Source organism: Capra hircus, chromosome 14 (assembly GCF_001704415.2).
Source record: "Capra hircus breed San Clemente chromosome 14, ASM170441v1, whole genome shotgun sequence".
In the NCBI taxonomy this organism is placed as follows: domain Eukaryota; kingdom Metazoa; phylum Chordata; class Mammalia; order Artiodactyla; family Bovidae; genus Capra; species Capra hircus.
Genome location: NC_030821.1, coordinates 15352157 through 15379338, shown reverse-complemented (window position 1 = coordinate 15379338; position 27182 = coordinate 15352157). Strand labels below are relative to the sequence as shown.

Here is a 27182-nt window from a genome sequence, read left to right as displayed (position 1 = left end):
AAAGGCTTTGGTATAGTCAATAAAGCAGAAATATATGTTTTTCTGGAACACTCTTGCTTTTTCGATGATCCAACGGATGTTGGCATTTTGATTTCTGGTTCCACTGCCTTTTTAAAATCCAGCTGGAACATCTGGAAGTTCATGCTTCACATACTGTTGAAGCCTGGCTTGGAGAATTTTGAGCATCACTTTGCTAGCGTGTGAGATGAGTGCAATTCTGTGATAGTTTAAGCATTCTTTGCCATTGCCTTTCTTTGGGATTGGAATGAAAATTGACCTTTTCCAGTCCTGTGGCCACTGCTGAATTTTCCAAATTTGCTGGCATATTGAGTGCAGCACTTTCACAGCATCATCTTTTAGAATTTGAAATAGCTCACTGGAATTCCATCACCTCCACTAGCTTTGTTCATAGTGATGCTTCCTAAGGCCCACTTGACTTCTCATTCCAAGATGTCTGGCTCTAGGTGAGTGATAACACCATAGTGATTATCTGGGTTGTGAAGATCTTTTTGTATAGTTCTTCTGTGTATTCTTGCCACCTCTTCTTAATATCTTCTGTTTCTGTTAGATCCATACCATTTCTGTCCTTTATTGTGCCCATCTTTGCATGAAGTGTTCCCTTAGTATCTCTAATTATCTTGAAGAGATTTCTGGTGTTTCCCATTCTGTTGTTTTCCTCTATTTCTTTGCATTGATCACTGAGGAAGGCTTTCTTATCTCTCTTTGCTATTCTTTGGAACTCTGCATCCAAATGGGTATATCTTTCCTTTTCTCCTTTGCCTTTCGTTTCTCTTCTTTTCACAGCTATTTGTAAGGCCTCCTCAGACAGCCATTTTGCCTTTTTGCATTTCTTTTTCCTGGTCTTGATCCCGCCTCCTGTACAATGTCATGAACTTCCATCCATAGTTCTCAGGCACTCTATCTATCAGATCTGATCCCTTGAATCTATTTCTCACTTTCACTGTAATCGTAAGGGATTTGATTTAGGTCACACCTGAATGGTCTAGTGATTTTCCCTACTTTCTTCAATTTCAGTCTGAATTTGGCAATAAGGAGTTCATGATCTGAGCCACAGTCAGCTCCTGGTCTCATTTTTGCTGACTGTATAGAGCTTCTCCATTGTTGGCTGCAAAGAATATAATCAACCTGATTTCGGATTTGACCTTCTGGTGATGTCCATGTGTAGAGTCTTCTCTTTTGTTGGAAGAGGGTGTATGGTATGACCAGTGCATTCTCTTGGCAAAACTCTATTACCCTTTGCCCTGCTTCATTCTGTACTCCACAGCCAAACTTGCCTGTTACTCCAGGTGTTTCCTGACTTCCTACTTTTGCATTCCAGTCCCCTATAATGAAAAAGACATCTTTTGGGGGTGTTAGTTCTAGAAGGTCTTGTTGGTCTTCATAGAACCATTCAACTTCAGCTTCTTTGGCATTATTGGTTAGGGCATAGACTTGGGTTACTGTTATATTGAATAGTTTCCTTGGAAATGGCAAAGCCATTTGGAAAGACTGGAAAGCTTTGAAAGCCTAGGTTATCTGAGTTCAAAATCATAAAGGTCTGGGTAGAATTTCTTTAGACCCTAACATATGCTGCATTAAGGTGCTATCTGTTCCTGCCAACCCCCTTCTCCATCCAATGTGATCCCATCCTATCCCATCCCATGAATGCAATTGCAAAATCATAAAATTAATTTTGTTTTAATTTTCAAATGGCACATTACTTTGCTGTGTGCAGTTTTAGGGGGTCGTTGGGAATATTTGCCACTCATGACTGATGATAAAATTAAGGCCAGAAAGCCAGGCTCTTAGATTAAACTGAGTTATGCCAGCATGATTCTTAACATGATTTTTTCCAGAATTTTTCCTAGGAAATAAATTCTTTCATCATCAAGAGAATGCCATATAAACTCTCTTGATAAAAGAATTCAACTACTGGAGTATGTGAGGCATATGGTAGTATTTTTTTTTTTTTAAAATATCACTGGTTGCTGAAATCCTGTTTGATTATACAAACTGAGAGAACTGATTGTTGTTACTTTTCTTTTTCAGTTCCTTTTACTTTTTAATTGGCTCAAGTGATGGAAGACAAGAAACAAGAGGAATATTTGCCTTCTCCTTCCCACAGGGGATTCCCTGGTGGCTCAGGTGGTAAAGCACCTGCCTGCAATGCAAGAGACCCAGGTTTGATCCCTGGGTCATGAAGATCCCCTGGAGAAGGGAATGGCAATCCACTTCAGTATTTTTGCCTGGAGAATTCCATGGACAGAGGAGCCTGGCAGGCTACAGCCCACAGGGTTGGAAAAGTCAGACATGACTGAGCGACTAACACTTTTCACAGGCACTTTCATCTTGTTTCAGTCATCGGTGGGCTGCCCAGGTATTCCAATGCTTGGAAACCTGTGCAAGAAGCCTGCTGGTGCCCAGTGTCATTTCCCAGCCTAACCCTGCAGTGGTGGTTCTTGTTTCCTTCTGCTTGAGGGTGGGGTGTGGGTGGTGGAGTGAAAAGAACACATCATGGAAGGAGGCAGGAATCCCTTGGCCAACAGGTCATATGTTTAGCCACAGGACAGTTCACTTTCTCTTCCTGTTCTACATAAAGTAATAATTCTATGTTCAAACTGCTACTTGTTTTGCTTGCCATTGACTCCGGACTCACAGATCCCATGATGCTGGGAATGGCTGAGTTTCCAGAAATCTCAACTATGACATGCTGCTTAGCTTTAGCTATTTTCTCTTATTAAAGAGGGTTGCAGGGTGGGAGCGGTTCCCTCTTTAAATCCCCATGCCAGAAAATAGATCTTTTATCTTTCCTTATACTTGGCCTTGTATTTCTAAGTCTTCCCCCACCCTCATCCTTCTGGAGCTCACAGCTGTTGAGAATTCCCCAGTCTCCACACTCTTGCTCTCTCTGAGAGGCGGTCTTAGAGTAGGAGCGTCTACTTACTCTCCAGTGACCAGCATCTCAGAGGGTGTGTAAAGTCTTAGTCAACACTGTATACTCTTCTTGAGTTAGATTTTTACTATCACATTTCAGCCTGGATTCTGCAGTGGGAAACTTACTGCTACCCAATTCACTTTTATGCAACATCTTTTCTAAATGTGGCTATACCCCTTTTTAGTTCGATATTGTAAAAATTAGTGCTGAATCATACCCAAGACCAGACGGAGTTGGCTTTTTCTGAGGAAGACACAGTGTTAGGTTTCCTTTTTAAAATAAACTTTAAACTTTTTATTTTGTATTGGGGTATAGCCATTTAACAATGTCGTGGTGGTTTCAGGTGAATAGCGAAGGGACTCAGCCGCACATATACATATATTCATTCTTTCCCCAACGCCCCCGCTATCCAGGCTGGCACAGAACATTGAGTAGAGTTCCATGTGCTATATAATAGGTCCTTGTTGGTTATTCGTTCTGAATATATAGCAGTGTATCTATTCAAACTTTCCAAACTCCCTATCTTTTCCCCCCAGCAACCATAAGTTTGTTTTCTAAGTCTGTGAGTCTCTTTCTGTTTTGTAAGTAAGTTCATTTGCATCATTTCTTTTTTAGACTTCACATATAAGGGATGCCGTATGGTATTTCTCCTTTTCTGTCTGACTTCACTCAGCAGGACATTCTCTAGGTCCATCCCTGTTGCTGCTGACGGTTTTATTTCATTCTTTTTAATGGCTGAGGAATATTCTACTGTATATATCAACCACATCTCCTCTATCCGTTCCTCCGTCAATGGACATTTGTTTTAACTGTGGTAAACAGTGCTGCAATGAACATTCGGGTGCATGCATCCTTTTGGATGTTTTTCTCCAGATGTATGCCCAGGAGTGGGACTGCAGGGTCATACGGTAGCTCTATTTTTAGTTTTTAAAGGAATTTCCATACTGTTTTCCACAGTAGCTGTACCAATTTATATTCCCACCAACAGCGTAGGAGGGTTCCCTTCTCTCCATACCCTCTCCAGCATTTGTCGTCTGTGGATTTTTGATGACAGTAGTCATTCTAACTAGTATGAGGTGATTATGAAAACTGTCAGTTGAGCAATAACCTGCTGGTGTCCTAAACGTCTTAATGTGAGAATCAGAGGGGCCATGTGGGCCATCTGATCAATTATGTGGGTACTGATTGAGAACAGGAAGAAGTAAACAACCCAGAGAGGCAGTGTTAGTCACACACATCTACCATTTGTGTCAGAATTCTGTTACTTGCTTGTTAGAACTTTGCAGATACAGCTGCTGGGTGAGCAAAGCAGTATGGATGTGTCTCTGAGCTGATCTCGCAAAGCCTTTGTATTGCAGGGAGATGAAAAATGTTTTCAGAGTCTAAGTCACACAGGGTAAGAAATCAGAGGAAGCACAGGATCTTAGGTATGAAAAAATAAAACCAATTAAAAATAACAATCATTATCTTTGAAGTTTAAAATGAAAAGGGACAAACATCTTGACGAAAATATAATCCCTTACTTGTGCTCATCTTGAGTAAAGCTGTCTCCTGGTTCCCATCAGTTCCTCACTTGCCTTAACAACACAGGATGGAGTCTAGCTTGAGTGAGATTACTGTTCTTTACGTTCATTGGCTTTCCTTGAGTGACAGCCACAAAAATTGCTCTTCTTTGGAGGGATTTAGGTAATTTCTAGACACTACTTCATGATTTCATTTAAAAACTGAATTAAAGAAAAAAAAGAAAAACAAGATTGAGGAACAGGGGTGGCAAAGTAGAATCTACAAGCCTAACTGTCTTGTTTGGCTATCACAGGATTTTTTAAATTTTTATTTTATTTATTTTTAATTGGAGGATAACTACTTTACAATGCTGTGTTGGGTTCTGCCATACATCAACGTGAATCAGCCATAGGTAAACATATGTCCCCTCCCTCTCGAACCTCCCTTCTCCTCCCACTCCATCCCACCCCTCTAGGTTGTCACAGAGCACCAGATCTGAGCTCCCTGTGTCATTCAGCAAATTTCCACTGGCTATCTAATTTAACGTATGTAGTGTACATGTTTCAGAGCTGCTCTCCCAATTCGCCCCACCCGCTCCTTCCTGCACGGGGTCTATAGGTCTGTTCTCTATGCATCGTCTTTGCTGCCCCGCAAATTGGTTCTTTAGGGCCATTTTTCTAGATTTCATATATATGTGTTAATATATGATATTTTCCTCTTTCAGACTTACTTCACGCTGTATAATAGGCTCTAGATTCTGTCACGGGAGTTTTAAAGTGAGGAATTTCACATAAAAATACCGATTTCTCCACGGCTACGATCCGCTGGAGTGGAGTGGCAATTGCCAGCCGGAGATGGGGCGTAATTTCCTCTTCAGTTCCCTAAAGGCTTGCTCTGGGCCTGCTTCCCTCACTACTCCCCATGCTGGGTCCTGAACCTGAACTCTGATTCTGGCCGCCACCTGACACTGTGGAGGCAGTGTGGTACAGAATCACTGTGAGAGGGAACCGCGGTTTAACTCCACGAAGACTGGGTTTAGCCTGTGTGTGAATGGGGGAGGACCAGGAGCGGGGAATAGTTTTTGAAGCAATTGGAACAGTTTCCCCCAATGCATCCATGTACAGGGGAAGCAAAGAAAGGGAAGTGAGCAGAGATAGAAAAAAAAGGAGAAGGAGAGGCGGGCCTGGTTCTCAGAAAAGGTTCGGATCCATTAGGCAGCAGGGAGTGGGACGGAACTCACCAGCTCACTCTGTGTGATTCCTTCCACAGGCAGCACCAGGCTTCAGGCGCACGGTCAGCCGAGGAGGCCCTACTGCAGAGGCTGACCTCAAGACACATGCCCACCTTCTCCTCTAAGTTCTGCAGACTCTTCTGGAATAAGCCTTTCCAGCTCTGGACCCGAACCACCATGGAACTGCATCTACAACCTGGCTCTCTGTCCAGCTGCCCACCAGCCTGTAAGGCGGGGCTCCGGTTACCACAGTGCCAGACTCAGTGTCAGGATGCTAAGGGGACCTTCAGTCCTGATATTCCTCTCTGGATTCAGCATTTTGGATCAGTGTATTTTCTCTGAGAATCTGTTTTTTTTTTTTCTTGTTTGTTTTTAAATATTATAAAACATTATGAACCTTACACCACGTCTGATTTCTCTCTCTGCGCTGGTGGATAAACATCAGAATCAAATTTGTGGCCAGCTTCTAGCAAGTGTAGGAGACACAAATGTCTGGGATGCATTTGGGGGACAGTCAACCTTCCATTATCTGTAGTTTTTGCATCTGTGGATTCAGCCAACCTCGGAGGAAACTATTAAAAAAATTCCAAAAAGTGTCAAAAGCAAAACTTGAATTTGTTGCATACCAGTAACTATTTATATAGCATTTACATGGTATTGGATATTACACGTAATCTGATGATTTAAAGCAGGGGTCCCCAACCCTCAGGCCACAGACCAGCAGCGGTCCGTGACCTGTGAAGAACTGACCCTCACTAGCAGAGGTGCTGTCTTCCACAGAACCAGTCCCTGGTGCCAAAAAGGTTGGGGACTGCTAATTTAAAATATATAGGAAGATGTGCATATGCTAAGCTCTGCTAAGTCACTTCAGTCGTGTCCGACTCTGTGCAACCCCATAGATGGCAGCCGACTAGGCTCTGCCGTCCCTGGGATTCTCCAGGCAAGAACACTGGAGTGGGTTGCCATTTCCTTCTCCAATGCATGAAAGTGAAAAGTGAAAGTGAAGTCGCTCAGTCATGTACGACTCTTAGCGACCCCATGGACTGCAACCTATCAGGCTCCTCCATCCATGGGACTCTCCAGGCACGAGTACTGGAGTGGGGTGCCATGGCCTTCTCCGAGGATGTGCGTAGGTTATATGCAAATACTACACCATTTTATATAAGGGACTTCAGCATCTTTGGATTTCTTATTCAAGGTGCCCTCCTAAAAGCAATCTCCTGCAGATACCCAGAGACAACTGTACTTTGCTTTTTCTTAATTTTTGAGCTCTTTATTTTCCTTTGTTCTTCTTCTTGACTGCTAATTTTAAAGTCCTTTAAAAAATATCTTACTGCTGTCAGATGCTACACAAATACAAAATGAATAACCAAAGAAGGCATTCCAGAAGGCAAGGAGCATCTTCAGTTAAATTAGTCCAGGAACAATCAAACCTCATGCTTACGGGTGCTAGTTGATTGCAACATGCAACTGAACATTTTAACTGCACAATGCTTGCCCATTAATTTAAAAATCAATTTAATTTTACCTTTGTTCATTTTCCTCATGTACTCAGTGGAAATTCCTAGCTTCATGAAAACCGATGGCTTACCATGGGGTGGGGGGAGGGTGTCTTCTCACCCTCATAGCTACCTGGCGGTGTGTGACATGTGCTGATTGATATGATTGGATTCACTGGCCTACCCCCATCCCAGGATCCCAACTCCCTGCAGGTACTGGTTGTCCTCCATGAAGATCCTATGTGTGTATATGTGTTAGTTGCTCAGTTGTATCCAACTCTGTGACTCCATGGACTGCGGCCTGCCAGGCCCCTCTGTCCACGGGATTCTCTAGGCAATCATACTGGAGTGGATAGCCATTCTCTTCTCCAGGGGATCTTCCTGGCCCAGGGATCGGAGCCAGGTCTCCTGCATTGCAGGCAGATTCTTTACCATCTGAGCCACTAGGGAAGCCTCAATCTTAGGACCCTGTGTAACCCATGAGAGATCTTAGATTATATATGAAGTTAGGGTGATTCCACTTTCTGTTTTTCATACTGCCCTTTCTCAATGACTCTTTTTTTTTTCTGGGATATCCCAAGATTTATATCTAAGTCCTGTTGGGATCTTTTCTTCCCAATTAATCTTCCAAGTGAAAATCTACCAACTTCACTTCTTTCTCTAGAATTCTTCTGTACCATTAAAGTGTTGTTGGGAAAAAAGAGAAGGTGAAAGTATGTTAAGAGTGTGTATGTACATGTTGGTGGGAATGTGAACTGGTGCAGCCACTATGGAGAACAGTATGGAGATTCCTTAAAAATTTAAAAATAAAATTACCATGTGATTCAATAATCCCACTCCTGGATATATACCCAGAAAACACAAAAACTGTAATTGGAAAAGATAAAGCACCCCAATGTTCATAGCAACACTATGTACAATACCCAAGACATGAAAGCAACCTGACAGATGAATGAAGAAAGATGTGGTGTTTGTACACACACACACACACACACACACACACACACACAAATGGACTATTGCTCACCCATAAAAAAGAATTAAAATAATGCCATTTGTTTCCACATGGATGCACCTAGAGATGATCATACTAAGTGAAGTCAGTCAGACAGAAAAAGATAAATATATGATATCACTCATATGTGGAATCTAAAAAAATGATAAATGAGCTTATTTACTAAACAGAAATAGACTCATAGGCATAAAAAACAAACTTATGGTTACCAAAGGGGAAGGGGTGAGGGATAAATGAGGAGTTTGGGGTTGACATATACACACTACTATATATATATATACAAAATAGATAAATAACAAGGATCTATTGTAGAGCGCAAGGAACTATAGTCAACATTTTATAATAACCTAAAAATAATCTGAAAAAGAACATATATATATATAAACCAAATCACTTTGCCATACACTTGAAACTAACACATTATCAATTTCTATTAAAAAAGAGTATGTGTGTGCATAAAGGAAAGGGAATAATAAAGATAATAAAACTATGGGTATAATCGGAACAAAATATGGCATGAAAAGAGATGGTAGGGAAAAGAGAGACTGCACCTACAGCTCTCTGCGCTAGACAGCATGTGGAGGTGTTGACTGAGGGCAGCTTTTTTGTTCTGGAAAGTGATGAGGGCTGTTGGACAACTGGGGAATGACTCTAGGGTGATTCAGAGAAGGCATGATGTAGCTTACATAGAAGGAAAGACCAGGCTTTGTAAATCATCAAGCTTCTACTCTGGTTGGAGATGAAGGCTGGCATATGTATATCCCAAACAGAGAGAAAATCAATGACTAAATTACACATTAATAGTAACTGCAACAATTGGAGAAGGCAATGGCACCCCACACCCGTACTCTTGCCTGGAAAATCCCATGGACAGAGAAGCCTGGTGGGCTGCAGTCTGTGGAGTTGCTAAGAGTCAGACATGACTGAGCGACTTCACTTTCACTTTTCACTTTCATGCATTGGAGAAGGCACTGGCAACCCACTCGTGTTCTTGCCTGGAGAATCCCAGGGACGGGGGAGCCTGGGTGGGCTGCCGTCTATGGGGTGGCACAGAGTTGGACATGAGTGAAGCGACTTAGCAGCAGCAGCAGCAACAACAAATAGGGTACACCCATGATTCTAAGTTCTACATACAAGCAAGTAGTGGAAGACTCTTGGACAGCACTTGGTTTTGCTTTAGGGTCTCTTTCTAAATTGTAGTGAAAATCTTCATATTTGGTGATTGGAGCCTCATAAATTTCTTGATTTTTACAATCATAACTGTGTTTTATGAGGTCTTCTGTTAATACTGTTATTTTCTAAAAAATGTTGTTTACCTTCTAAGGAGTTTTGAAGTCAGCTGTCCCTTAAGTTTCTTTGGCTTTGGTATCGCATAGCTTAAACCCATTAGTTACTCAGTCTAGTCTAGGTAATATTAGTGTAGTGAATATGAATTTTCATAGTTACAACAATTTATAAAATTCAGATGAACTTAAACATGGCAATTCAAGGAACTAGGTAACAACACTTAAAATACAAAATTCAAATAACTTCCTTTGGCAATACGTATGCTGTACAAATACTTCTGGCTGCCCTGTAATGGGAATAAAACCCCCAAGAGTATTTCTTGTCTGAGTCCAAATTTACAAGTTGGGAACTAATTCTCCCTACTCTGAGAGGAGTACTCCCTACTCCTTTCCAGGGAAGGTGGTCTCTACCAGTTCCAGGGAAGGTGGTCTCTACCAGTTCCCTAAGAGTTTTGACCCCTGGAGGGGTAACTGTGAGAATTCCTTTCTCAAGATCTTGCACCAACAATCCAACAAGGCACTCTCTAAATGTTTCCTAAGCTCTTCAACTCCAGCCAGCAAAGATTTTTGTCTCCTCTTTGTGTGGTAGAGATTTGGCTTATATATCATCACATGTTTTTCTTCCTTTATGATTTATATTATAAACTTTTAACGCTCCATGGTTTGCCCTTGCAGAGCTAAAACTTTCTCTTTCAATGCTATTGTAGCTTCCCCTCTCAAGAAATTATTCTGAAATTCAAAATAAGAATTTGAGTTGCTAAATTCTACTCTTTCTGGGTTCTTTGGTATTTTCCCTTCTCTATAGCAAAAATCTCAGCCTAAAGATCTCATTTTTTTGGTGAAAAGAAAATGCCAGGAAGGAAGATTATGTCTACCAATATTTTTAAAATATTTTGCAGTTACTTATATGACATGAGACTACTTATATGACATTGAGAGTCCCTTGGACAGCAAGGAGATCAAACCAGTCAATCCTAAAGGAAATCAACCCTGAATATTCATTGGAAGGACTGATGCTGAAACTCCAATACTTTGGCCACCTGATCCAAAGAGCTGACTGATTGGAAAAGACCCTGATCCTGGGAAAGACTGAAGGCAGGAAGAGAAGGGGACGGCAGAGGAGGAGATGGTTGGATATTACCAATTTCATGGACATGAGTTTGAGCAAGCTCTAGGAGACGGTGAAGGACAGGGAAGCCTAGCAGGCTGCAGTCCATGGGGTCACAAAACGTCAGACATGACGTAGTGACTGAGCAACAATGACAAAATATGATGTGAACAGAGTCACTTAGGTGGTCTGCTATAACATTTTGCTCTTTGGGTGGCAGGGTGCGGGGAGGAAACTGGGAAAAAGCTAGGCACAGTTTTCAAGATATTAGTTCAAATAGTTTTTGCGATTTACCTTTAAGAGCCAGATTTTTTTTCTTTCCCTTTGAAAATATTCCTTACGTCACTCCTTTTCAATGATCTTCCATAATCTGGGAGGGTTAGTTGGCAAAATTTCATACCGTAAGCAGTACTCACTGTCTCATCTAACAGACTCAAACTATCACCCTGGGGGAAGAGAAAATCTCTGTGGCTAAAAAATGTCATCTGGGACCTTAAAGCCCATCAGCAGGGAGACAGTGAGGAATGTGGTTCTCTTGACTGGGGAATAGGTTGGAAGACTGGAATGTCTTTTTCCCCCAGCACGTTAATTTCTATGACTGGAAGAAATCAGACCTTAAAAGGAATGGAGGAAGCACAATTTTCAGAGAACAACAGTGAAGACTAGTTACTGGGGAAAGGTGAAAATACTTCCAGGTCTGAGTTCATGACAGTAAATCTGTATTGCTTTCATAACATTAATAGAATGATTTTCACAAATGCAGTGCAAATGAAGAGGTTTTATTCCCAATGTGGACTGCTGAAATGAACCTCACTTCTCTTCAGCATCATCATGCCACATATACACACCATAGAAAATGATTCACAACATATATATATATATATATATCAGTTTATACATATTTGTAGGTGTATATGAGGACTCATGCATATATAACTGTATTAAATATATATATTTGAAAATTAAAAGGTATTTTTATCCACTAGAGAGAGTCTGATATTTCAGTCTATCAAGCCATAATTTTACATCACAGATTAGTGGCTAAGAGCGTGGGTGCAGGAGTTGGATTGCTTGGGTTAAGAGCATTTGTTAGCTGCGTGACCTTGGGCAAGGTCCAGGATCTTTTTGTACAGCAGTAACCTCAGCTCTAAGATGGGAGAAATAACTGTACCTGCCCAATGGAGTAGTTTAGGGATTCAGTGAATTGGAACATGGTACTGGATAAAATGCAAAATAAAGGTGAAATTGTGTTATAATTACTAGTATGTGTAAGGGCCACATTAGGTGCTTTGAGGGATAAAAAAGGAGACACAGTCTCTACCCGTACACAGTCTACTGTCTAACTGGAAACCCAAGATGCAGTCTCATACGAATTAAGTACTAATGCCTGAGAAGCAAACCAACAGTTTAGTTCAGTAGCACAGACCAGCTTCTCAAGGAACAGAGAAGTGTATATAAGGTGTCAGTTTCACATTCGCGTCCCTTTACTCAATGCTTACCTCTTTGACATGATGAAAGGCTCAAGCAGATTGTATAATAAACACTGCTGCAGTGGTCAGCCTACATTAATCCTGCAGTGGTTTAGTCATGGGTAAGCGTTATGACGCAGATGTTAATGCTGGATTAAGGCTCTTGACAACGGAGGTTGGTCCAACTGTTAGTGCTCTGAAAAGTGAGCCAATCCATCAATTTCTGCAGTTTATACAGGGACGGTGATGACTTCAGCTAATCCCACCCCACCCCCTCGACTCCCTGCCGAGATTTACAGAGAATTCCAGACTGTAGTTATCTGGTTTAAGAGGTAATTCTGGACAAGAACTAGCACAAAACTGCATGTCTAATTGCCAAATGAATGTATTACAGTTAACAACCTCTCTGTGGGATCGAGGGCTGCTTATATGTGCTCTGAAATGATGATGGAAGGCCTTGGGAAGAAGTGATTATGAAAGGGCCTTCAACAAGATTTAAGGTGATTCCTGGCTTAATCCCTTTTAAGTTAAATATTAATTCCCCTAACTTAATTTTTAAAGCATCACTCTAGATTTTTACCTAAGACTGCCCTGAATGGTGCCCATATCAAAAGATGCTTTCTAAAGCTAAATTATCAGTTTAATAGGTTTCCATGTATTGATTTAAATATGTAACCTGCACCTATAAAATTGCTTCTGTGGGGAAAAGAGGGATATTCTGATTTCAGAGTAAATTAAAAATCAATTTATAAACTCACTTTTAAAAACTCTGCTCTGACTGGTTCTTTCACTCAACAATTATTTATTGAGTGTTTTTTATGTATCAGACATCAGACACTGTTGTAGTCACATATGAACAAAACAAAGATCCTTGCTCTGATGGAGCTGACATTCTAGAGAGGAGAGGCAGTTAAATAATGAAGACAATAAAGAGTTGGTATAATGTTATTACCGGAGAAGGCAGTGGCACCCCACTCCAGTACTCTTGCCTGGAAAATCCCATGGATGGAGGAGCCTGGTAGGCTGTAGTCCATGGGGTCGCTAAGAGTTGGACACGACTGAGCAACTTCACTTTCACTTTTCACTTTCATGCATTGAAGAAGGAAATGGCAACCCACTCCAGTGTTCTTGCCTGGAGAATCCCAGGGACAGGGGAGCCTCGTGGGCTGCCGGCTATGGGGTCGAACAGAGTTGGACACGACTGAAGCGACTTAGCAGCAGCAGCAGCAGCAGCAGCATAGTGTATTACAGGTTTCCCTGGTGGCTCAGACAGTGAAGAATCCACCTGAGATGCAGGAGACACAGGTTCAATCCCTGGAGTGGGAAGATCCTCTAGAGAAGGGAAGGGCTACCAAGGTGTCAAGTGCTAAGGAATTAAAAAAAGTAGTGCAGAGCTAGAAGGATGGGGCTGGGTGTCTATTTTAAATAGGACAGTCGTTGACAAGGTTATATTTAAGCAAAGTGTGAAGGGAGCCAGCCAGGGGAGTTGAATCATACCTGGGGAAAGAGCCAGTGCCAATGCCCTGAGGCAGGAACCTACCTAGTGAGTCTGAAGAACAGTAGGTAGGCCAGTGTAGTTGGAAGTGGGTGGGAGAGACAAGAGGATGCGGTCAGAGAGGTAAGCTGCATAGTGGCAGGGAGGGAACTGAACAAATCATGGAGAGCCTTGCAAGCTACTGAAAAGCCTTTGAGAAAGACAGCAGTCACTTGTACTAGGCTGGTTTGAAGTAAGGCCCTGAGCTGGGCTAAGTTGCTTTAGTTGTGTCTAACTCTTTGCAACCATCATGGACTGTAATCCGCCAGGCTCCCTTGTCCATGGGAGTCTACAGACAGGAATACTGGAATGGGATGCCATGTCCTTCTCTAGGGGATCTTCCTGACTCAGGGATCATACGGACATCTCTGACCTCTCCTGCATTGGCAGGTGGTTTCTTTATACCACTAGCACTTGGGAAGTCCACCTGTATCAAAACAATTCCTCTTATTCCTTGTCTCCTATACTTCAATTTGAATGTGGAAACAATCCAATTGAGATCTCGTTAAAAGTCAAATTTTAAATTAGTAGGTCTGAGGGGGGCCTAAAAGTCTGCATTTTTAACGAGCTTGCAGGTGATGCCACACTGCCAGTCGACAACCCCACATTGACTAATGAGAGTGAAGAACCAAGGGGCTTTGAGGCTTTCTCCTCCATTGGTTGGCTGCAAGGGCCTTCTTGCTCCCTTTGAGCTTAAAAGGACATCCTGAAAGCTTTCATACTGGTCATGACCTCATCACTGGCCTCACTCTTTCATGTCCTTTCACATGGCTAGTAAGGGTACGGTCCAGAGCTCTCTTGGGAATATGAGATTTGGCTGTTTCCATGCAGGGTCTAAGAAGTTTCTAGGGCCTCCTTACTGCCACTATGGGGGCTCTGCTTCTAAACCTTCACCTGGGAAGCCCTGCTCTACTCCTTGAATGATAATAGTTCTCTGAACACATTCCTGTCTTACTCCAATTATAGCAAGTAATTCTGACTTTTAGCCTTCACTCCTGGTCCTATATCTTGAATGATAGCCTGACTCTATAAACTAGGCCTGAGGCAGCTAGAGGATTTGGGTGATGGTCCTGGGATGAAGAGGTGCTCAGCTGATGTTAGTGCAACAGGTAAGGTTGAACTTTTTTTTTTTTTTTTTGCTGTGCAGTGCAGCTAGTGAGATCTTAGCTTCCTCACCAGGGATTGAACCCTTGCCTTTTGCAGTGGAAGCTGAGTACCAACCACTGAACAACTAGGGAAGTCCTGAGTCTGACTTTCATAAAAACTAATGAAGTAATTTACAGCTGAACAGGCCTGGAAGGACTAGACACTTGTGAAAATAAAACAAAAGTTATGAGTCGGATAGACCTGGGTTAGAATTATGCTTCCACGCCTTACTGTGTTATGTCAAGAATGTTCCTTGGCATCTCTGAGCCATAGTTTTCTCACCTGGAAAATGAGAATGACAACGATACCTCCTTCATACATTGAGAAGAGGCGTATGAAGCATGTAGTAAAGTGCCTGATGTAATGATACTCATAAAATACTAGACGCTATTAGTTTTATAATTACTATTAAAATCCAACCACATGTCACATCGCTCTGTGGCCTGGCATTACGGTACTTACCTTTAACGTCCCTGGAGTTAAAAGTACCAGGGCACATCCCTCAGCAAAGTCTTTCAAAGATGAGACAGACCAGGAGCAGGTTCATCATGGCAGATGTTACAGTAGTTAATGGAAGGAACTTTAAATGGTTAGTTTAGAAAGCATATGATTGGGGGTACTGATAATGATCACTGTCTTGAGGGTATCTTGTAGAAGAGGACCCTGAGAGCACACCTGAGACCAAAGGGGAAGGGGAGGAAAAAAAAAAAAAAAAAGGGAAACGGAAGCACATCCCTCTGTAACCTGTGAGTTAAGAGGTGAAATAGGGGGGTGGGGGCGCCCGCGAGGGTCGGCGGCTCTTGCGCAGCTGCGGCGGAGGAGCCAATCAGCGGGTGCATCCCGTCCTCGCGCGACGGTACAGTCGTGCCGTCGTGACGTCGGCGGTTGCCATGGAGCGCCCCGCTCCGTAGGGCCGCACGCCGGCGCCAGGGGGGCCGCGGGGTCGCGTCGCGGATTTGAGGTCCAGTCGGCTGCCGCCATGAGCGGCCGGAGTAAGGGGAGAAGGTCCTCCCGCGCCAAAGGCCGTGGCAAGAGCCGCGCCAAAGGCCGAGTCCGCGCCGCGCCTGACGACGCCCCACGCGACCCGGACCCTCCACAGTGCCAGAGGCTCGGGGAGGAGACCAAGGCGGCACAGGTGCAGGCTGGCGCGGTTTGGGGTGGCCCGGAAGGCGCTGTGCCGGCGCCGCCCCGCCGGCCCGGGGAAGAGGCTGCCTGCCGACTGCCCCTAGACTGTGGCCTCGCGCTCCGGGCCCGGGCGGCGGGGACTCGCGGGCAGGCGGTGACCAGGCCCTGCCCGGTTAAGGCCACATCCCTCCCGGAGCGCCTGGTGACCGACACCGTCTTTGTGGGAACCGTGGGCGCCGTCGCGAGGCCGAGAAACGGGCCCCGCGTCGGAAGCCGGCGCGGCCCCGCCGCAAAGAAGGCCCCAGATACCTGTAGTGCGGTGGGCAGGGGGTCTGCGGCCTCGGCCGGTGGGAAGCCAAAGAAAGGGGCCGCGGCGGAGGCCGCCTCCGTCCCCGTGGGCGAGGAGAAGGTGGAGAACGCGGGGTCAGGGCCCCCGGCCACAGAGGGCAGCATGGATACGCTGGAGAACGTCCAGCTGAAGCTGGAGACCATGAACGCCCAGGCGGACCGGGCCTACCTGCGGCTCTCCCGCAAGTTTGGGCAGTTGCGGCTGCACCACCTAGAGCGCAGGAACCTCCTTATCCAGAATATTCCAGGCTTCTGGGGGCAGGCCTTTCAGAACCACCCCCAGCTCTCGTCCTTCCTGAACAACCAGGATAAAGAGGTCCTCAGCTTCCTGAATAGCTTGGAGGTGGAAGAGCTTGGCCTGGCGAGACTGGGCTACAAAATCAAGTTCTACTTCGGGCGCAACCCCTATTTCCAAAACAAGGTGCTCATCAAGGAATACGGGTGCGGCCCTTCGGGTCAGGTGGTGTCTCGTTCCACTCCAATCCAGTGGCTCCCCGGGCACGACCTCCAGACCCTTAGCCAGGGGAACCCCGACAACGGCCGGAGCTTCTTTGGGTGGTTTTCAAACCACAGCTCCATCGAGTCTGACAAGATTGTGGAGATAATCAACGAGGAGTTGTGGCCCAATCCCTTACAATACTACCTGATGAGCGAAGGGGCCCGTGCAGAGAAAGGAAAGGAGGGCAGGCCGGGTCCTGCGAGGCCGCCAGGGGAGACCCCAGAACCTGGGGTAAACAAGTCCAACTGATCCTGCTCAAGTCTGCGTCCTACCTCCTGCTGGCCCTGTGCCCGGCTGGCCTTGGGTGTTTGGCTGTCTGCCTTCTCTTCGTGTTGGCCTCTGCACACTATTGCTGTTGGACTTCGGTTACAAGAATATGGCGTTTATGATCATGTTCTTTTTGCCTCCCCGTGACGTTCTTGCTTTCTCTTTACATTAGTGTCATATGTTATATGATCTCGCCCCTCCTGTTTATATGTTAAACTCACTTGATTCCTGTGTGCTGCCTCCCTCTACATTGCTTGGACCTTGTTCTTGGCTCTGGTGTTGCCCACATGGACACTCATGAGTCAGTCAGCAGGAAGACCAGCGCATCCTCAAGTTCTACTACTTCAGGGCTGGTGACTTGCTGGGCTTGGAGTTCATGCCAGCCATGCATGCCATCTGTGGCAAGCTTTTCGGTGGCCACTGCAGAATGAAGCTAGTGCATGTGGCATTGGCCATCAGCCAAAACTGATCGTCTCTTGGCTCTGGGGTCACCAGCCAAGGTGCCACCTGCAGGATCTCTGACTTTGGCCAGGGACCCATGCTGCCCTCCTAGACACAGGGTGAGGTTCAGGATGAGAAGCAGTTTGCTATGGGTTCTGTACTGTTCTGCATCTCTTCCTGCCTCTGGGCCTTTTCCTGGTAAACCTTTGTCAAGGTCTGCACCATACCTCATCACTGTCAGGCCATTGGATTTTGTCTAGGTTGCCAGTTGGCCCCAATTGGCTTCCTGGGCAACAAGGACCTCGAGAACTACCTGTGGACACAGGCCCTCTGCTGGTGCATGAGACACACACCTACCCTCTCCAGCCTTCCAGGAACTCTGCTGGCTGCTGGACTGATGGGCAGGCTGGTACGTGTGGACATGTGCTCACTGCTGTCAAGCTGTGGCTCCAGGTGAGGGTGGCAACCGGACTCACTTAAAATCTAGGTACCTTTATCCACTCCCCCCCTCCCTGCCTCCCACATGACCAGAGTGCTATAGTGGGGTTGCTGGGGAAGAGAGATTTCTGACCTGTGGGCCTGTGTCTACTTCACCTCATGCCGCTGCACCTCCTTCCTCAATCCTTTTGCTGTTCCCTCACCCTCTCTCCCTTCTTTCCCTCTGTCCCTGTGCTTGTCCCCCACTCCTCCCTTCCTCCCCCCCCTTTTTTTTTGTTTCAGTAGTGGTACTTCTGAAAGAGAAAACAGAGAGAGAGAGAAAACAAAACAGTTGTGAAACCAGGGTTTTCTGCGTACAGCTAGAGTTGGCTGGGGCCTTGTTAAACACACGCACATACTGGGCTGGAAGAGGGTAGAGGAAGCCAGAAGGCCAGATCAGATCCTGCTCCCTCCCGCCTTCTTTCTGTGTTCCCTCTCTCACTCTGACATGGAGATTCTTCACATGGTGGTGCATCTGCTAGAACGGTCACCCCCAGGTAACAGTGTTGGGGACTAGGGTTACTCTTGCTTTGGCCTTTTCCTCTGCCTCCCAAGACCCGGTTGCCTTCTGTTTCCTCCTCTGGGCAAGTGTCTCTTGCCCTCTGGGCTCATCCCCCAGCGCTCACCCTCAGCAGTGAGGTTTCTTCCTTTTCTCTAGGTTTCTACCTTCACATACCCGTGGAGAAGACTGTACTCTTTAGTATGGGGGATCCCAAGGCTGCCCTGGGGCATGGGGGTTGGGGAAGGGGGGAGTACTTTTTCAGAATCTCCAGGGCTCATTTCCAGTGGGTGTAAAAGCTGAGCTGCGCCCTCCCTGCCTAGGCTCATCTATGCCCTCTTTCTTCCACATCCCTGAGGGTGGGCTAAGTACTGAGGGTGTCTGTACTTGCCTTCACCCTAATTACTCTCTCCATAGGAAGACCTCCTCCTGAGTTTCCCGTGGGCTAGGGAAGTCTTGCCTCAGGAGCTGTCAAGAGGGTGTTTGGGGCAGGCGAGTTGGGGCAAAAACCTAGAGTGGGAATAAGCCTAGGGTGGAGAGGGCTTGGAAGTGGCTTGAGGATCCTCCAGGAGAGTATAGCTATCTCTCAGAGACAGAGGGGATGGGAAGGAGGCTTCCCTAAGGCAGGGACAGAATTAAAGGGCAGTGGGCCAATGTTTTGCTGAGGTGAGGGTATGCCCAAACTTGTCCAATCTTTCATTTTTGGTAGATTTTATAAATCACAAAAACAATCTGGATAACATTTCTTTGGATGCTTTCTCTTTTGTTCTAGGTGTGGCCTTGGTTTTGTGGAAGATTATGTGCTACTTATTTTGTCTCTGAGTAAATCTTATCATTTTCCCCATTTTTTGCCCAATGGGAAAATAGAGCTGTACAGGTCGGCTTTTTTTTTTTTTTTTTTTAAGCTTTTTCCTCTTTATTATGGACATTTTCAGACATGCACAGAAGTGGAAAGACCCCGTGTGCCGTCACCTAGCTACATCATTTATCAGTTACGGTCAACCCAGTTTCATCTGCGTCTCCATCTCCCCGCCTGTATTGTTTATCGAAAGTCCAAGACACTGTGCCAATTCAACTGGGACCACTTTGGGAGACTGAGACACTGCTGGTGGTGATTGTGGTGAGGTGCACTCTCACTACCACATCAGATCTGCTTTTTGCTTTTCCTGTTAACTAATGACATTCCAGAGATGGGCCTTAGAAATGAAAGTGTTCAGAGTTGACAAGAAGTCTCAAAAAGTGATGAAGCTGCCTTTTCCCTGTGTCCACAAGAGGAAAGAGAGACTGTTCTGTTGTAAACTCTTTCAAAGACTTATCTACCAGTCTTTGATAAGGTGCTTACTTGAGACCTTTCACCAGAATAACAGTCTTTTTTTTCCCCTATAAGATGGAGACTTTGTGTGACTATTACAATTATCAGCGTGTCCTGGTCTCATGATATAACTCTGAACTTGAAAGTAAAGTATAATTTGGAAATTGTTCCTGTGTTCTGTGAAAATAACCTCCCCAAAGTAATCAGTAACCAGTTGTCTTACTTGGTAATTTGGCACTCTGGTAATGATGCGATTATTTCTCTGTTCTGAAACAGTATAAATAGTTGTAAGCTTGCATGTGTGATGGAAACAATAAAAGCTTGTATCTCTATTATATTTTATTATTTTAAAAAAAGAATTGGACGGTTAAGCAGAGGCTAGGTAGTTGACGGCATGTATACTGTGGCATACGTGAGTGATTCTTAAGCCTCAGGCCCTTGTGTGGCTAGACCTATAACAATATATAAAATTCTGATTCCCAAGCCCTTATCAGAGATTGAGATCCTGTGGTTCTGGGAAGAAGCCATGCAGTCTTGTTTTTAGCAAGCTTTCCAAGTAATGCTAGTGCAAAGCCAGTGCTTCTCAAATTTTAGAGTTCCTCTGAATCATATGGGGAATCCTGTTAAAATACGAATTCCGGTGTAGCAGTCTGGAGTCGAAGTTGAGATTCTGCATTTCTAACAAACTGCCAGGTGATGTTGGTGCTGGCGGCTTGTGAACTGTACTTGGAGTAGCAAAGGGGGTGACTTCAAGGACCTTTCAGACTAGAGTAACAACACTCAGTCTTGGTTGCACATCAGAGTTATGTGGGAAGCTTAATATCCACACTGGCAGAGCTCGCAAATACCAACTGAATTAGAATGGGGAATGGGACTGATCCAGTTGTAGATGTTTATTCTGAACACATCCCAGGTGATTCTGATGTCTAGCCATAGTTGACAACTAAAGTTTCTGATGCTGTTCTTAATAGATCATAACAGGGACCATTTCCCAAAAATCGGGAGGATCAGCAGCAGACAACCAAATGCCACATAAAGCTGCTTGGCTGAAGATGGTTGGAAAAAAAACAGAAGTGAGCTGCTAACTCACAAAGTAAAATTTGGTTTGTATGATGTTGCACAGCAAATGTGCAGTGTTCAGGTGCTCAAATATTGAGCGAAAGTGAATTTAAAACAGTTTATATTCAAATGCCTTTGGGCTAGGCTGGTAATTAAATTTGTGAAGTGGGTCATATTTACTTTATAAGGAGGTTATGTGTTAGGTTATTAGGGCTTCCGTAACGAAGTACCACAGATCAAGTGGCTTAAACAACAGAAGTTGACTTCCAGTTCTGGTGGCTAGATTTCTGAGATCAAGGTGGCGGTAGGGCTAGTTTCTGCTGAGGTCTCTGTCCGCCTGCTGTCTCTTGGAGATCTTAGCTCTGTGTGTGTCTGGGGGCAGTGGGAGGAAGTCTGGGCTGTGTGTAGCTGGGGCAGCTGTGTGGCAGTGCCAGGGCGTTTACTTGGGGCCCACAGGCCTGGTGTTGCTGCAGCTTCAAAAAAGTGGCAAGAATCAGCATCTCCCAATTTTGAATATTTTCAACTAAAAAAAATCGAACACCCGGAGCCTCGCTCTTAGTGGTAGGTGGAGTGCAGAAGGGTCCCAGGGGCAGCCTCTCCAGGTGTGAGCAGCCTCTCCAGGTGTGAGCAGCCTCTCCAGGTGTGAGGAGCCTCTCCAGGCATGAGTGTCCTCTTGGGACCCATGCAGAGTCCTCCGGGGTTGTGAACTGGGACAGCTGTCTGCCCAGTTCAGGCTCATATACTTGCTTCTTCAGAGGCTCAGAGCCTCCACTTCCCAAGCCCCTTTCCACAGCCCTCCCTTCAGTTCCTTGCAGAAACCATCTGATGGGGGGTTTCATCCCCCTACTGCCCCAGGTCTTCCTCACTCTGCCTGCTATGTGTGTCAGTCTGTTGCAGACATTAGAGAGACAGCTATGGACAAATACAGCTTTGAATTCTGCCCCTTGTTCTGCGTTTCAGCCTCCTCTTGGTTTTGCCTGAAATTGTCAGTCAATCCTTTTTCCCCCCTTTTCCTACATGGGCCCGATGAGGGTGTCAGATCCACATGGGGGTAGCTAAAGGAAACCTCTTCAGTCTGGCCTCTAGGTCTGACTTCACAAGGCAATTTGGACTTTTAATAACCTGGAGAGTGAGGGCTTCTCGGAGTAATTCTTGTTATGCTAGGAGTCCCTTGCCCCTTTCTCACTCAGTTTTATTGCCAAAGACCTGATTTCTTCTTACGTGCTGGGCTTTTCTGGAATGTAGTGGGTTTGTGCTGTGCCACAGGGGAGCAGGGAGGAGAAAAGAAGCGTCTTAATACCTGTAGCTTACCCAAAGTTCCTCTCAGCTTCTGTCTCCCCTCACACGTGGGCTCCCCCTCTGGTCCACTGCACTGGGAAGGAGGTACCCTGCTTGGGGGTGGCCTCACCAAGGGAGGGGTCTTCCCCCCTCCTTTGCCCTCAAGATTTTGGAACTCCTTCCACGCTCTCATCCCTTGAGGTCCTTGGCCTCGGGGAGCCACTGGTACTGCTGGGTGGAGCCGTATCCCTCCAGTATGGAGGCAGGAAAAAAAACCCAGAGATTCTGTCTCCAGTCTGTGGTTTCTGTCTCTGTCCTTAGCGATTTCATTTCTGCTTTTGGAATCTTCTCCAGCTACATTTCACCAGTCAGGCTCACAGCTCACTTCTGCCGAGTCACTTTCACCTGAAACTCCAACCTTGTGTTAGTCCTGCTTCCATACCCCAGGTCCAGCACCATCGGGTCAGGTGTTCAGTTAAGGACTGTCCACGGCTGGAAACTTGAATTCCTTCCTCCTCTCCCTGCCTCCTGTCAGGCTGGTCCTGAGCTGAGGTTTGACAAATATAAGATGAAATATGTGTGACACTTCATGGTTTACAAAGCACAGTCACTCTCATCATCTCAGGGATAACAATTATCCCATAAGATGGCTCGAGGAGATTAAATGACCAAAATCACAGAGCCGGTAGGCAATAGAGCTGGGACTCAAACTCAGGGCTCCTGCTTCCGGACACCTTCTGAACGTGCGCGGGTAAACCTGAGGCCTGGCAGTCGTCTGGCACAGGACTGGAGGCACTTCTGCACGCAGAACCTGTATTTAACCCTTCACTCAAAGCATCAGAACCCTCAGCACAGCACATCAGTCACCGCCCATCCATCGGAGCTGACGTGAATGTGAACCTTCCTGATTGTCCACAGCTGCTGGAGCTCAACGAGCAGTGACTCGATGACTTGAGTGACTCAGAATGTGGCCAAGGCTTCCTCCCACTGCTCTGTCCCAGAGTCAGGACTGGTTCCAGACACACATGGCTGCAGATGAAGGCTGAGTGGGGAGGTTTGGGGCTCTAAGTATCAATAGTCGAATATGAATGTATTGGAGAAAAGGGTAACAGAAGTTCTGTAACAAGAAGTTGGGTGATAGGAAGTCACAGGCTTGCTTCAGTAGCACAATGATATCAGGGCTCTGGGTCCCCTTGTCTGCTTCGCTTCTATTGGGTTTCCCCTGGGAGTTCCCTAACTCCAAGCACCACAGTCTCACCCAGCTGCACTTAAAGACAGACGGAAAGGAGGAGAAGGGGTCTTCTCCCATATCTCTTTCATCAGGGAAGAAAATATTTGCCTATAGTGTCTGGTGGATTTCAGGGGATCTGAGTCAGTTTCCTTGGGCCAGAAATGAGTCATACTCCCACACTCTGCTTCAAGGAAATTAGCATTTTTTAGCATCTCTCATGAGAGTGGGGTTCTGCCTCCAGGGAATAAGAGATCAAAGGGCTAGACCTGACGGGAGATCTTAGTCACCTGTAGACTCGTCCTTTTTGCGGTGACATGGCCGTGCCGTGCTGCTGACGGAGAACACGACTTAATAATACCTGGAGGTGCATGCGCCTGTGCTTTCCCCAGCTCCCCCAGTCACCTCTTCTGACAAGAAAGCTTGTTTTGTGTCTCGCCTTCTCTGTTTATGGTAAATGTATTTCAAGCCAGCAACGCCTTTTTGCTGTTCCTATCTCCCACAGCACTTAGCTCAGCGTTTGGTGTGAATCGAAAAGTGAAAGTCGCTCAGTTGTGTCCAGCTGTTTGCGACCCCATGGATATAGTCCTTGGAGTCCTCTAGGCCAGAATACTGGAGTGGGTAGCCTTTCCCTTCTCCAGGGAATCTTCCCAACCCAGGGACTGAACCCAGGTCTCCCACATTGCAGGCGGATTCTTTACCAGCTGAGATACAAAGGAAGCCCAAGAATACTGGAGTGGGTAGCCTATCCCTTCTCCAACGGATCTTCCCGACCCAAAAATTGAAGCAGGGTCTGCTGCATTGCAGGCGAATTCTGTACCAAGTGAGCTAGAGGTGGTCAGTAAACGCTAGTTTAGGCAACACATTAAGCCAGTAATCTTTCTGAGATGTAAATTTGATCCTGTCAGTGACTCATTCAGCCTTCAGGAGTAAGGTCCAAATTTCCAAGACGCTCAAAACAGGCCATTCATGATCTGACCCTACATTTTTTTCTTTCAAACTTTTTTATTATGAAAACTTACATGAAAGTTGATAGAAAAGTACAATGATCACCCATCATACACCTACCATTTAAGTTCAGTGAATGGTAACTTTTTGCCGTATTTGTTTACTCGTGTGTATGTTCCTATTTTGCTGAACGTCTGAAAATAATTTGATGTTTCACCCCTAAATACCCAGCATGAACCTCATAAGAAATAAAGATATTCTCCTACATGATCAAAAAACCATTATCAGACTGTGGGAAATTACAGTTCCTGAATACTGTCTAGTATCCAGTCCAAATTTAGACTTTTCCATTGCTCCCAAGATTATTTGTGTGTGTGTGTGTGTGTGTGTGTGTGTGTGTGTGTGTGTGTGTGTGTGTGTGTGTGTTCAGTCATGTCTGACTCTTTGCAACTCCAAGGACTGTAGCTTTCCAGGTTCCTCTGTCCATGGGATTTCCCAGGCAAGAATACTGGACTGGGTTGCCATTTCCTTCTCCAGGGGATCTTCCCAACCCAGGAGTCAAACCCACGATTCCTGAGTCTCCTGCATTGGCAGGTGGGTTCTTTACCACCAGTGCCACCTGGGAAGCTCTATTTTATAGTATTAGGTTTAAAATCAAGGTCTAATAATGTTCAGGCATTGCATTTTGCTGTTTTTCTTCCTTTTAAAACAAGAAAAATTCACTCACGTTCTCCCCACCTCACCCCACCTGGCCATAACATGGAATTTCTAGACACGTTAGGCAGTTGTTTTACAGGCTGTCCCACATTCTGGATTTGTCTGATTGCTTCTTCCTGGTATAATTTAACTTCTCGTTCTGTCTCCTGTATTCTTGAAAACTGAGGATTTGGGTGAAACATGTTTGGTGAGGATATCGCATAAACGAGGTGTCACTTCAGAAGGCACATGCACGCTGCTAGTTTCGTCTTGTGGTTAAGGTGGGTGATCACTAGATCTTTCCTTTGTAAAGATACATTTCCCCTTCCAAGCAGGTCATCTCTGAGATGGTTCTTGATCACTGTGAGAATGTCCTCTTCCCTTAAACTTTTCATCTCAAGGTTTTAGCAGCCATTGATGATGTTTGCCCAAATCAGTTATTTCTCTGTGGGTTACCAAATAGTGATTTTCTAATCTTGGCAGTTTTGTTTTGTTTTGTTTTTTACCTATCTTAGCTGATATTCTATAAAGAAAACTTTACCCTCATCATTTGGTGATGAACTCTATCTGCTTCCTTCTAGGAAGGCAGATAAATGCTTAACTTATTCCCTTTAGCTTCCAGTGTTTAGAATCAGAAGTTGGTGTAGTAATAGTCTCTAATGCTTTCGAATAAGGGCATGGTTTTTTTCGTCATTACTATGTCTGTAAACTTGCGGAATTTTATGTATTTAATGTTTCACAATCAATTATGTTCATCTTTCTTTTGGCTACACAACTGACTCCCATTTTGCTCCAAACACACTTTCAGCAGACTCCCTCTCATCCTTGTCCCTTACTTCCTGCCTTTTCCTGTGTGTGCCTTAGCTAGCGAGAACCACTGTGAGTTCTCTGGACACTAGAGTGTTTCTTCACACCCTGCACATTTGCCTACACCATTTGCTGGAAAAACACCCTTGCAGCTCCTCTTGGGTGCTCAGATAGGGCTCAGATATTTTTGTCCATGCTGTAGTTTTTAATCTTTCAAGGTGAAATTCATCCCTCCCTTTTCTTTATTTCCATTATATTTTCTTCACACTTCGATTCACGGTACCTGATGGGGTGACTTGTTCTTGCCCATTTATCTGTCTGCTTCCACCAGAGACTATGAGATCCTTGAGACAGCAGATTAGTAATTAGCAGTATGTCTTATTTATTTTGGCTTTCCCAATAGCTCAAGAGCTTACACACAGTAGATGCTCATTCAGTCCTGAACAAGTGAGAGAATGAATGGTCCCTGATAATTCACGACAAATGGCAGAGAGGTTGGAAGTACCGAGGAGCAGAGATTGGGAATAACTTCAAGTGGAGGAGGAGCATGAACCTAATACAAATGCATTAAAAGATGGTGGGGAAAGGAAGCTATTACCTGCACAAAGCCTCAGGCAAAAACCACACCAAATGACTCTCACAGCATATTGGAAATCAAGTAGGAAGATGGAGGTGAGCAGGAAGTTGGACATGTACCAGGTATGCTGTGCTTTAGTAATTTCCATAGCACACAGGTCTCTAATGGAAAACAAGAGAAAGCTAAGCCTGTGTGATGACTTTCCTGGGAGCTTTCTCTCTCTTTATCCGGGGATGTGTATATAGAGTCTGAGATCTCCTAAGAGGTCCTTTGAATTGAAATGACTTTCACAAATTGGATTAGAACCAAGTCAATCTCCAAAGAATGATGTCATTGAAAAGCACCTGGGCTAGAGTGAGCTGCTCAGTGGCATCCAGGGAGTGGATGTAGGGGAGAGGGGCCTTGAGTTTCAGTATCAAGAAGCCTAAATTCTGAGATGCTGCTAGCTCACCTATGGTCCTCAGAGCCTGCTGCTGCGTCGCCTAGTGGTACCTGGTGTCTAAAGAGAGCGTTCAGAGCACTTCGGGGGACGGAGGAGCCAGACCCGGATGCTTGTCCCTCAGGAGGTGAGGCTGTCGGGCTGGGTGTGTCACGTGGGAGCTCTTCCTCTTCCGCCCTGAGAACTCATTTTGCTCTCAGCACTGCCTCCGGCGTGGGTGCCATGGACTCATCCAACCCTCCTCAGGCTGAGCTCCTGCATGGTCACACAGCTTTCTCTCAGGAGAAGGTCTTCTCTGACTCCCTGATAAAATAGTCCTCCCACTCCTCACTGCTCGCTGTATTCCTTCTTTTCCTCCAGAGGACTCAGCACAAGTCCAGACTATGACTTTGTCTCTGAGTTTGTCTCTTCCTCTGGACTGTAAGAGCTCAAGGCTCTTTGCTCACTGTTGAATCC

The 27182-nt window shown here is 45.3% G+C and overlaps 1 protein-coding gene and 1 long non-coding RNA gene across 2 annotated transcripts in view; both read left to right on the top strand.

The window, feature by feature from the left end:
- LOC106502872 overlaps positions 1 to 6219 on the top strand; it is a 132948-nt gene extending 126729 nt beyond the window's left edge. The window contains exon 3 of the long non-coding RNA XR_001296543.2: positions 5708 to 6219. This is a non-coding gene — a long non-coding RNA (uncharacterized LOC106502872). The remainder of the gene's footprint in view (positions 1 to 5707) is intronic.
- TSPYL5 (TSPY like 5) lies at positions 15507 to 20026 on the top strand. The gene is made up of 2 exons (XM_005709481.3): positions 15507 to 17859; positions 19155 to 20026. The coding sequence occupies exon 1, from the start codon at positions 15706 to 15708 to the stop codon at positions 16945 to 16947; it is 1242 nt and encodes a 413-aa protein (XP_005709538.3). The 5' UTR covers positions 15507 to 15705; the 3' UTR covers positions 16948 to 17859; positions 19155 to 20026.

Bases quoted from the DNA above. Each gene is read 5' to 3' on its own strand.
- TSPYL5 (XM_005709481.3), top strand. From the start codon at position 15,706: ATGAGCGGCCGGAGTAAGGGGAGAAGGTCCTCCCGCGCCAAAGGCCGT.